The 13,213-nt window shown below is 41.9% G+C and overlaps 1 protein-coding gene across 2 annotated transcripts in view; it reads right to left on the reverse strand.

The window, feature by feature from the left end:
• Window positions 1-13,213, reverse strand: part of MLF1 (myeloid leukemia factor 1) — a 179,956-nt gene that overhangs the window by 112,615 nt on the left and 54,128 nt on the right. The window contains exon 3 of one of the 2 annotated variants that reach the window (XM_085634741.1): window positions 9,656-9,742. The exons of the other annotated variant lie outside the window; for it this stretch is intronic. Coding sequence (XP_085490867.1) covers window positions 9,656-9,742 — 87 coding nt within the window. The remainder of the gene's footprint in view (window positions 1-9,655; window positions 9,743-13,213) is intronic. 2 annotated transcript variants of the gene reach the window in all.

Below are 13,213 nucleotides of genomic sequence, written 5' to 3' on the forward strand. Positions count from 1 at the left end.
GGCAAGAGAGGTGCAGAAAGAGGCAAGAGAAGTGCAGAAAGAGGTATGAAAGGTACAGACAGAAGGAAGTGAGGTACAGACAGAGGCAAAGGAAGCATAGAAAGAGGCAAGAGAAGTGCAGAAAGAAGCAAGAGTGATTTGTACACCATTGGTACCAATTTAACACCCACATTTAGCAATAAGTAACAGTTGAAAATTCCAGCTTTGTAAATGACCTTCCACCACGCTGTAACACTTGTCGCTGCATTTTTGGTAACGTTTGAGCTAGAAAAAATATTTTTTTGTTCAAGTCTGCAGATTATATAGCAGATGATGGATTATGCGGCAAATGCAGAAAATGGATAATTATGCGAAAATCAGTGCAGCCAAACACTCACAGAATTCCAGTGGCCTTCATCATAACCTCTGACTAGGTCCGGAAGTGCTCCTCAGTGGCTACTTCTTTGTTTTGTCTCACTGAGTTTATAGTTTAACTTCTATAGAGACGAGGAAGACTAAACCTGAGGTTACCACTCCACAACACAGACTACCATACCACATAATTACTCACCTTAACACATAATCCCACTCTACCTATTTCCTATACACTAAATACCACATACTTTCTATCCACATAATTTCACTGCACAACATACCACATGATTCCACTACACACAACGTACATTCACTCCACTCCCAAAAACATTAGTAAAAATCTTTAACATTTACAACGCCAATAGCTCTAACTCTCGCAAATGCGAAACCTATTACATTGCAAATGCTTCTTTAACTACTAGTCGCGTTTGCAGAGTGGTGGAGGAAGGGGGCTGGGCCTCCGACCAGAGCTCAGGAATTCCGCTGCGAAGGACTTACAGGAGGTACCAGGAGGGCTTCTTGGCCCCCAAAGTCCCTCAGGAGTAAAGTGGACTTTATACCCCAACTCATAGTGTGCCAGGAGGCGCATTTGCAGAGTGCTGGGGAAAGGAGGCGTGGCCTCTGAAGACCTCTTAGCAATACCACTGTGTGGGACTTACTGGAGGTAATAGGAGGGGTAGTTGGCCCCCAAGGACAACCTTAGGGGCCAACTACCCCTCCTATTACCTGCAGTAAGTCCCATACAGCAGCAAAGGTAAGTTCTCAAAGCATGCCACGCCCCCTTTGCCCACCAGTGTGCAAACACGCTCTCTGGCATGCTCTTAGATAGGTATTGAAGTCCCCTTCGCTGCTGGAGGTCGTTAGGGGCTGACTAGCCTACACGACACCTCCAGTAAGCCCCAGATAGTGGGATTGCTGAGAGTGGACACATGCCTCGCCCCCTTTCTCCACCATTCAGCTAATGCGCCTCCTGGTCCGCTCTTGGTTAGGAGATGAAGGCCCCTTCCCTCCTGAGGGTCCCCGGGGACCAACTGGCCCACCATGTACCTCCAATAAGCGCCACACAGCTGGATTGCAGAGAGGTGGTCCGAGGCCATGCCCCCTTTTTACATCACTCTGGAAAAATGCCTCCTGGGGCACTGCTGCTCGGGGGATGAAGTCCACTTGTGTCCCGAGATCCTCAGGAAACAAGAGGACCTCATCGCCCCACCAGCAGTGCACCAAGAGGCACGTTTGCAGAGTGGTGTAAAAAGGGGCGTGGCCTCGGAGCACCTCTGTGCAACGCACCCCTGTGGCGTTTACAAGAGGTACCTGGTGGACTAGTTGGCCCCCAGGATTGAAGGGGAATTAATTCCCCAACTTAAAATGCGCCACAGGGCCCCTTTGCACTGTGGTGCAGGGAGGGGGCGGGGCCTGATGTGACAAGTACCCACTTGGAATGAAAATGGACTGGGGGACAAAATCAAAAGGGGTATTGTCCTACTATATGTTAACCAACATGCATTTGGCATTGTAATGTTACAAGACACATCTTATAGGGAACTCATGCATGGCCCTAAATAGGAAGGGATACCGAATGATAGTACATTCTGGATTTACAATGGGCTCTAGGGGGGTGGGGGTCCTCCTTCGCAAAGGCTGCCCCTATATGGTTCACAACACCTGGCCAGATGCTCAGGGCAGATACTCAGCAGTCACTGGCACATGGGAAGGGCGTGTCATTAACGTAGTCTCCGTGTATGTCCCACCCGGACTACAGCGACAGATATTACACGATGTGGGGGCATTGCTAATAGACTGCCCATGGGAGCATTAATATTGGGGGACACTTTAACTTGACCATGGATTGTTCACGTGACCGACTAGGGTAGAAGAGTAGTGAAGACTAGGTCAATGTGAGTGGGCAAAACCAAATTGGAAAAAGTGAAGGCATTTGACTATTTGGGGATTCGGCTTACTCCATTAACTTGCACCCACAGGTAGAAAAATCTAAATTACTTTTAATAAACCAATGTGCACATATAAGTAAAATTCACAGGAAGACAGTTTCTAAGCAGATTGCCCCTGCCCTCGAGATTTATAAAAACTAAGGTTTTGGGTGGGGCACTTTACGGTGCTGAGTTGTGGGGCACAACTGTCATAGCCTCTCTATCTACAGTAGAAAATCGATTTTTAAGATCACTGGTTGATCTCCCCACCAGTACTCCCTTGGTGCCTCTTTACCTCGATACAGCACATAAACAAAGCATAAAGTAAATTACAAAATTTTATATTTCTGGCATAGGCTCTGGACAGTAGCAGAGTTAGATCAATACCGAGAGGCTTTGATGGACCTCTTAAGACTTTGAGATTGTTCTCTTGCTTACTCGATTTACTTGGGAGGTTAAAGATGGACAGCTTTTGGCTCAGCCCTGATTCCATGAGTGGTATTTCGAGGGAAGAGCTGAAAGGAATGTATTGGAAAAAAATATTCAAACTAGAACTAACAGGATATTCCACAGGGCTAACAAAAGATTTTTTGCTGCATAAATCATTCCACTGTTCGAAGCATCAATAGAAGAAATTACTCCTCCAGTGGCAAGAAAGCTCTTTTTACAGTTTAGACATAAGACCTTACCTACCAAAGCATTTTGCTCAGGATGGAGCGCGAGTCCTTTGGTAGATGATTTATGTCCTGCGTGCAAAGCCGGTACTGAATCTATTGTCCACATACTCTTTTTCTGCCCTCAATGGATAACACCCCTGTGCCGATCCATTGGTCCAGGACATTATTTAGAAATCTTGAGATTATTATCAACAGATACACATAGATTGATAGTATTTGGTATTTCTCACTTTCTTTTTGCCATGTGGATCAGACAGGGGAAGTTAATGCAATGAATTTACTTTAGCCGTTTTTTGTTAGCCTGATTATGCCAATTTGATAATGAATTGTTTCTACTTGGGTAGTGAAGAATTTAGTTTGATTTACAACTTTTTAGGATTTTATGAATCTTAACCATGGGTTTTATATATGCTGCTAACTCGAAAATGAATTGTTGTATTAAGTGCAGTGGAACTTTGATGAAATTTGGTGTTTTATATATTTGTACTGTTATGCACTTTTTTGGATCTCTGAGATCGTAATAAAGTACTAAACTGAAACTGAACTGATATCCACAAATATACTGTAACACTGGCACAGACCACAATCCCAATGACCTCTTTATTATTGATGTACATTGGGAGGCAAAGGAAGATTAACAAAGTGAAAAAGCAATATAGAAATATACTGCTCTTACTGTTTATCTGATAGGCATTCCAACATTAATGTTTTTGTTACTTACACACAAAAAAACATAAGCACTGAACAGCTTATGGTTGCACCAATAAAGATCCTGATTGTACAAAAAAATACACTATGGTTTGATTATATAGGTTTCAAGACTAATGAAATAAATCTTTTTGGAAAAAAAACTCTTGCCTACGAGTGTGCAAGTATTGTGCAGCTGTGAGGGTCAATTTGTTCAGCAAAATCCAGCTCTAGCACCAATATGTTAGATACTGGGGAGAGGAGATAGCTCACATAATTACATACCAATAGCTAGGGGAAAGAGGGGGAAGGTAATGGTTTGAGGCTACGCTTACAACCATAGTATGTATTTCTGTGGGAGTGATTGGATGGCTAATGTTTCATGTCACTAGGCATTTTTCCAATTACTGGATAAAAAGCGTTGTAAATACTGTAAACAGAGAGAAGTCTTTTACAATTTTAAGAACATTATAATAGATATTCAAAACAGAGAATAACGTCAAGAGTGTTCCTCGATATTTCAAGCAATAGTGTTTGTTATGAAAGGAAGTGTTAGGGTAAAAACCATTAGACTTTTAATTTTAATACAATTTCAAGCATATGTTGCTTAACGTAAGTGTCTGAAAGAATAACCCTTTTATACCACCACTGTAAACAGAAATCAGTGTCCCTATGCAATTAAAGAGGAGATGAGGAGAATCGGTTTGAAAATAAAAAAAAAATGATAAAGTTACCTTTAAAGTAAAATTAGTATTCCTAGTTATACATTCTAACATTAGTGCGGCATTTTATAATCTCAACTCAATTCGAGTTCTTTGAAGGCAGCAGAGCATCTTTGCACTCCTGGACCTTCGCCTTAGGACTTCGTGGAGGACAGTGAGTGCCACAGGGATATTTCTCTATGTTTCTTTTTGACAGGGTAGCTTGTAGCTACGGAGATGAGGATGTAAGCTAGAAGCCTAGTCTCCATTTTAGCCATGAATGTGAGGTTAGACGGTCTCCTTCTCTACACCCAAAATTAAAGGATCAATTAGCTCCACCGTGGACTCAGTATGGTCCAAAGGACATATAACCGTACCTCTCAGTCCTGAGGGACTTTACTGGGCTTCCCTTCAGCTTGTAGTGGCACCAGCAACCACTAGAGAAGACTTTTAGCTGCTTGGCAGGAAAGAATACACACAATGTGACGTCAACACTCATGAAGGTAAAAATAAGATTCTGTAAGGCACGGCCTCAAACAGTCACTCACAGTGAATGGTCAGTTTTCCTACTGTGACTCTTGTGTGAACACAAGGAGGGCATGCCTTGCACTGAAGAACGGAATTCTGGCTGTACTTAGGCCTGGTCTCGCTTCACAGGTGGGCTAGATGGCAGGGAATAGAAACAAAGATACATCTAGAAGATGCTGGAGTCTTACTGTTCTATGTAGGGCACCTTTGAATATATTTTGTTCATCTTTTTCCAATAAGGACTTAACTGTTCTTGTCATAGTTCTAGGTACATGGTGAAATACTGTCTTGGCTTAATGACATGGGCAAAAGTAGCACCACAATGCTACCCAAGATGATTATAAGCATGGAGCTCTAATTACTTGGAGAAAATCAAAAGAAGATATCATACAGAAGTGCTTAGCTAGTTTTACAAACGGGTTTCCAATCAAATGATGAATGTGCCCATCCTGGCACAAGAAGGTTGAGTGGTATGGAGGAAACTCTGTTGTGTAAAGTTTCTGTTAATGAGCAACGTTAATCATGGTTCCCAAAATGTGTATGTCAAGCATCCAATTACAGGTAAAAACTCACAATGGGGGAAGAATCTCAGTGTAATCTTCTAGCTCATGATTGAAATATGAAAATCGATACAGTCTTCATGTAAGTTCTTGACACTGCTCTTAGCAGAGAGATAACAAAATACTCTGTTTAGTTGCTTCCCAAGTTGGCGCTTCCTGAAATGTCAGGATATAGCCCTCTGGGCAGACCATCGCTGAAGGTTTTGTCGGGAAAGTTGTAATATAAGTATCCCATGATGTTTTTCATGAAGTGTCCTTAACAGGAGCGCTCAGTCTTTTAAGATTTAGCATATTTAATATCTCTATCTCTATTTTTTCTGCTTGGAGCTCGCCGCTTTTTCAGGCTGGACTTGTGGGGCAAATGAACACTTAAGGGCTTCTTCTTGAGGGATTGACTCGCCAGGCCTTCTTTCAAGATTTTGACATCTACAGATGGTTCCTCTTGCAAGGAGTCTGCTCTGGAGTGTAAAGCTCTTCACATCTTTGCCAACTAATATCTTTGTCAATTGTATGGAGTACTAGTGTTTCTAATTGATAGGAAAGTGTCCTGCCCACTCCACGTCTAGTGAGATGACAGCATCTTCCTCTTAGAGTCCCTCCATGGAATACGCTTTGTGATGTGTTCTCCTGTCATTAATTCTAACATTTCACCAGTGACTTTGAGGTTACGTGCCCTGATAATGTATATGTTGCAAAGTCATTCTGTGCCCTGGGCACCCCCCCCAACTTTTTGCTGACTGGAACTGGTGGTAACTGACTCTGACTGACCCTGGGCTTTGTCTAACCAGGCCCAGGGCCAGTGCCAAGCTGAAAAGGAACACATTAGAATACAGTTAAAACACCCAACATACACTAGGGTACACTATGGTATGGTGGGGTACCCCTGTAATTGGCATGACTTACCCCATAAGCCCCTAGTATATAATAGGGCAGGGGATTGAAACTACCTAGAAGTACCTAGTACCCTGGGGCATGGCAGTTTAGAGGCCAGCAGCTTTTTCTGCACTTGCATGTGTGCACTGCTGAAGCCTGAGGTCAGTTTAAAAACAGCCCTGGGTGACAGTAAATTGTGCCCCTTATCAACTTTGGTGGTAGTGGCACTTAAAAATGGATAACCTACAATGTTTTGGCATATTAGGGACCCCCAGGGTCTCCCCTAGGTATCCCAGGGGTGGGGGTCAGATATGTATACGGTACACCCCTATAAAATGAGTTTTTATATGCCTGGGTAAAGTGAAATTTCACATTTCACTCCCCACATTGTGGTAAAGTGCTGCTCAAATTCGACTTTGATGCTAGACGCACTGTGGAAGGAGGATCTGCAATATTTCTGCAGATTCAGAACCCCTAAAGTCTCCCCTAGTTGCACAGAGGGAGGGGGCCTGTAGGAATTAGGAAAATACTTATAAAATATGTTTTTATAAGCCCTGGTGCTAGAAAACTGGCCCAAGTCATTCTCCCCATTGCAAATCCCAGGCCCTATAGGTTAACATTGCAGGAAGTTATTAAATAATAACTACTGCTAGGAAGGACCTAGAGCCGCCATTCAAAGACTTATCAGAATAACAGTGCTAAATCCAACAATATCATATTGTTGAATTTCTCCTAAAATGTACATACAAGAAGTTATACGACTTTCTTGTATGTAAGTCCAAATTCAGCCTTTCAGTGGTCTGCCCTGATTGGTCAGAGTTAAGTGGATTAGCCAGGCTGCTTTGAAGAGGTGATAAAGAGCCCCTGGGCTTACCAACTCTGCTGGGAGGGCAGTGTGCTGTTCCATAGGAATGCTAGGCCAGGGGGTGGAGTTGTAAACCATGCTCCTCAAAGGCAGAGGGGAGGCCTTGGTGTCAGTTTCACTTTGACACTCTTGACCCAGAGTCAGGGCTAGGCTTAAGGAAGGTATGTGCAGATGGTAGAGGGAGAGTATAGGGAAATAAGCCATCCCTGGGGGGGTGTTTATCCAGGTCTTGACGCTCTGCTGGAAATTCGGCCATTATGGATTTGGAAAATTTGCTGCACTCTGGGACAAAATGATGCCACACTCTACAGGAAGTAGTCATCGCCTTGAAGAGTTACCCTGGTCAGGAATGACCTGCTGCTTGACCCAGAGAATTTTGAATAAGTATCTGAGAGGGGCAGAGTCCTCCAGATCTGCTGCTTGAAACTTACTGAAGCAAGAAGTGCCCTGCTGAGAAGTTTTACTGTGCAAATATTTCTAAGGCCTGACCTCTGAAGACTGCACCAACTGAAACTGCAGCCCTGTGGATTACCTTGCAGCAAAAGGACTAAAGAGTGGACTCCCTGCAAGCTACAGGTTAACAGAGCTCACCTGGACATCCCCACAAAGAATTCCCAGCCTGAAGCACCAGGGGATTTGTAAGGGTTTTGTTCAAGTGGATTGCGAAATTGAAGTTTCACACTTTCAAGGACCCTCTTGGAGATTCCAGAACCTTGGATTGTGTGTTGGATACTTTGGGACCCGCAAGCAGAACTTCAGGAAAGAGTTTTAACTGGACCCCGCCTGCTGGAGAAGGCGCACCACACATTTGGTGAGATTCTCCAGAACAGTTTCTAAAGGTGTGTCCCTCTCAGAGAAAACGAAATGACTAAAAGGGGCACTGTTGGTTTCTAAGCACTATAAAGTGACTAATTTTTAAAAATTCACATCTCTGGTTCCCTACAGTGGATATTTTTCGTTTTGGTGTCATTTAAAAGATACAAATATTACCTATTTTTATAAATTGGTGTTGGATTTTTATTTTGTGTTGAGTCCTAATTATTTACTGAAATGGTGTTTTTAAATGTTTTACATACCTGTCTTTGAAGTTAAGCCTGCCTGCTCGCAGCCACGTTACCAAGGGTTGAGCATAGGAATAATTTTCTAAGACCTATGCTGGGTCCTACCATGTGTTAGAGGCCTTATTGCCAGTGGCAGACCTACATTTGCCCTTGCCAATAACCCACTTTCCAACAGTATGGAACTGGTGCTATGCTACAAACAGTGCTTCTTTTTGCTTTTCTTGGATTTACGTTTAGGAGTATGTGAGTCTCATAGTTCTAAAATGAAGGAAGGTGCTCCACATTGGCCAGCAACATTAGACGCTCATAATGAACTCTCAGGAGCCACTTTCGCCAGATGCCTTTCACATGACCCAATGTGCTCCTAGACATACTTAGTATAATGGGTTTGACAGAATTGCGCAAGCGCCATAAAATCATGTAATCTACGCATGATCTTTTCATTATCCAAGGATATGTGTTGTATCTTTTACTTGCATTGCTCTAGGTAAAAGGATGTTTACATAATATCAAATATGGCTGCTGCTTGAAAACACAGAAAAACAGCTAATGCATAGTGAAGCATAGCCACACAATAAATATTTGTAAATGTGTTACTACCATAATAAAAATGGCTTATTTTGCTTCCATACAGAATATTTTAGTCTTCTACGTGTCTCATTACTTTCGTGAGTTAGGCATTCATCCATGCAGAAACATTAATTGTAGTCTTCAATTAAGTATTCGCTGTATGTTGAAGGAATGATAGAATCCAAAGCATTCTGAGCTGGTACATAGCTTGCAAGTCAAATGAAAATAAATGTAAATTTACAAATTCCAATCTATAAAATTAAGAAGGGCTTACTGCACAACACACATCAAGGTAACGCAGAACCACCACAGCAATTTCCAAATCAATCCATGAGTTTGTTTTATTCGACAGCAACATGTGTGAAAATGCTGGTGAACAAGCAAACAGCAATACTGTGCCATTTTCTTGCAAATAAGAGCTTCTGGATAGCTCCAGAAAAAGTAGAGGCACAAAGGTATTTTAAAAATGTAGACCTTCATCATCAACTTTCAGTGTCCAATGTAAAAATAGCCAATAAGATATTTAAGTATTTTTTCTTCGAATTAACACATACAACAGAATATCAAGTGAAGAACTCCACATGTCCACCTCTGAGGAATGAATTAATTAATAAACTATACACCATTACCGAAAAGGTAGCCATATGAAACTCTTGTTTCAAGTTAGTAAAGCTCTTGTGAAAAGAAAAAAGTCATTTACGAAACAATCAATTTTCAGAAAAGGAGGGCTTGTAGGTTAATCTGCATCACAACAAAAGGAGAAAACTCCCCAAAATTGTAAAGACTTAAGCAATAAGGTAAAATACACACTGAGACCATGCACTTTCCCAATGGTAAATGTTACCACTTACAATTTTCCTTTGCACGTCAAACATTTGTTTTCTCATGTTTGCCATTACATTATCCATTGCCTGGAAAGGATCCGTGGAGTCAATAGCCTGTTCAAAATGAACACAAACGTATTAACCTCTTTAGCAGACAAACAATGAGTGTTCACTAGTAAATAGGGAGAAACAAATCATCAAAACAAACAAGAAGATTAATTCACTCCTGCCGGTAAAGTCACCCAGATGTTCTGCTTTAGCCAGGTTTCCACTCTGAACTGACACAAATGCAAAGAATCCTTCCACCTTAGCTATCTTCCCTACTATTAGTAATAGCCTCTTATAGAACTGTTGGTTACAGTAAAATCAGGCTCACCTAATGATCCTTGACCCTCTTATATCCTAAAATAGGTCTTCAATACCTTCCCTGGTCCAGCTTTGACCCTTCTTAATTCTTCTCTTTGTCAAAGCCTAGTACCTATCTCTTTTAAAGATACTGTAGTGCTTCTTTTCCACAAGAAAGCAGCTGAGGATCCTCTTGCATTGAAAAACCATCGCCTGATATCATTGCTATCTACCTTTCTTGGCAAAAGTGCTAAAGGGCCATGTAGCACAAGGTGTATTTCTTTAAGAATCTAAATTCTTAGACTCTAGCCAGCTGGCTTTTGACCCACACATTCTATGGAATCAGTAAGCTTTCTGTGGCCGATGATATGCATAGGGGATGTGACAAACACTCTACCCTTGCCTTAGTTCTCTTATATCTCTCAGCGGCCTTCAACACGGTCGATCATACTCTTTGTGGATCGTGCCAAGGCTGCAGGGTTACAAGGCCTGGCGCTTGATTGGGAATGTCCTTTTAGGAAAGATTTTATCCAATATGAACTTAAAACATGAATTGCATAATTTACAATTATGCCGATGATATGCAACTACTTTTTAAGCTTGACGACTCCCCGATGTCGAATGAAAACTTTTTTTTAAAACATGCTTTTATCCTCAATTGGATGAAAAGCAACCATCTTAAACTCAACACGGACAAAATCGAGATTGCCATCACGAAAAGCAAAATTGATTACTGGAATGCATCCTTCTGGTCATCTGACATGGGGTACCTCCCTTCCCCATAGAAATCTGTAAAAGTCCTCGGAGTTATTATTGATGGCGAGTTATCAATGAAACTCCAACTAGGTGCACTGATCGCCTCCTGCTTCCTACCGCTCCGCAGGATAAGAAAAATCTCCAAGTTTCTTACCTTTGATGCTCCTATCCAAGTTGTCACTGCCTTCGCCATATCTCGGCTAGACTACTCCAAATCCTTCTACATTGTACTTCCCTCCTTGATAGGCTCCAAGTAGCCCAAAATCAGGCAGTTTGTCCAAAATATTGGCAGCCTAAACTATGTCACATCACCCCTTTACTAAGGGATCTCCACTGGCTCCCTATGGAGCAAATGATTGTCTTTAACACTGGGTGTATCATTTAAAAAACGTTTGAAGGTAAAAGTCCTGTCTTTATTACCTCTCGACTTCTGAAATACATACCCAGCAGGACACAGCATTCCTCTTCTAAAAATGTTATGTTGGTACCGAAATTTATTTTTAAAAAAGGAGAATGGGTGGTGCCAGAATTTCTTTCCTAACCCCCAGAATGTTATTTTTATTGTTAAAAGATTTGTAAAGCGCGCGTACACCGGGCTGGTTTCATAGAGCTACTCTGAGAGGTGCCGGACCCTAGGGAGTTACTCGTAAGCTTGTTTGAATAGCGGGCCGAGCGCAAATTGCACGTTGGTATATGCCTATGAATAAGGCTGTCCAGGAATTTCGGGCTCCTTCCATCCAGGGATTTAAAGATGAGACAGCATACCTTAAAGGTGCAACGCTGAGAGATGGGAAGCCAGTGCAGCTTTCTCATGAAGGGGGGGGGGGGGGGGTGACCTGATGGTGCCTAGGCTGTTGAAAAATCAGTCTTGTCCCCACCCCCCTGTAGCACAAGCTCCTTTTCTCTTGATATACAAATAACCTCAAACTTAAGACTCTGCTTTTCCGACAAGGATATAATTAGAGCATCTCCTTCTTCAGTAGTTTGTCTTGACTAGTTTGCTTCTACCCTAGAGCCACGGAACGGTTTGGTGTATGTGCGCTTTCTGTAACATTACATATCATAGCAACCGATGATTTAATAACAAATCTTGCAAGCAGATCCTCTCTTTATCAAAAGCTATGATAGATATTTACACCAATTCAGGCTTTTAGATCACCAGCAAACCCCCGCAACAAGAAGAATCAGAGGGAAGCAGTGGTATATTACTTTTGTAGATTGGCCATCAAAGCAAAATTTACAGATGAAAACATTGTCACCTATATTGATTTCTTTTCTTACTTTCATTGCTTTTCGATTTCAATGATGAGTTTCTTCAGGAGCACCACAAGAGATCTAGAACAGCAAACTTTTTGTCGATGGCACTTTTAGAACAAAAAACACACTTTCTTGCACAGCACTTTTTACTAACGTTTGCTACATTTTTGCTATTTTCTCAGTTTCCTCCAGCAGATTAAACAACCCCTGGGTACCTTTAGAATCCCCATCATGTGAGTGAAAGGACAAATATGTGGATAACTTCTGTGGAAGAAAGGTATGAAGGCTTAAGTTTCAAATACCCCAAACATCACAAAGGAGTTAACCCCTGGAGAGGGGCATAGAATCCCGTAAATCCCATTATGCAAAAACACATACATCCCTTCTCTGCAGATAGAATCTCTATCATACAAGTTAATTACCTAGGCATACACTCAAAAGATGTTAATCATCCCTACTTCAGAATAAAGCAAAAAGTTCGACTCCCAAGATCTTACCATTTTCGAACCCATCAAACACTCCTGTCGCATGGAAGATTATTAAGAAAGCAACTGCCATCCATCTGCACTAACCACATCAACAGCAAAACCTGTTGCATGCTATGCCTGCAAGTGTATCTACAGACTACGCTGTAGAAGATGGCAACTATCAAAGATATATACTGCACAGTTTTCATCACTGACAATGGTGATATCTTAACAATTGGTCTTGCAAGTCCTCTTGGCAGCCATCAATATTGTCGATCATCACAACCTGATCCACATTCTGGATACATAAATTAATTTCACAAACACTAGAAGAAGTCTCCTGTGATCTTTCCACCCTATAACGACTCGTATGAGGGCTGGGCACTTCCAGATCTCCAGGCTAACCCTTAGATCAAAAATACAGCATCTCCCCTGTCCTTGCAACCACAAACACAGATATACCAACACATAAATGGCAAGGAACTTTAGCTGCTGTGCTAGGTTCTTTTTTGGGTTTTACACCCGACTGGGTTTGATTCTGTTTAGGATCATGGGGGAGGGTTCAAGTACATTGAACAAGAAACAAAATAGATTAACAAGATGGAGGTTGAAACGCATTGGCTTTGTACACATAGAGTGTGGAGGAGTGTTTGATTAACTAGGGACATTTCCCTCGCTATTTTCCCACATAAGATACTTGAACTGTTTGCTTTCAGAACTATTGTTAAAGCAAACAAAACCCCTTATGTGGGACCCCATC

This window comes from Triturus cristatus, chromosome 11 (genome assembly GCF_964204655.1).
Source record: "Triturus cristatus chromosome 11, aTriCri1.1, whole genome shotgun sequence".
Taxonomy (NCBI): Eukaryota; Metazoa; Chordata; class Amphibia; order Caudata; family Salamandridae; genus Triturus; species Triturus cristatus.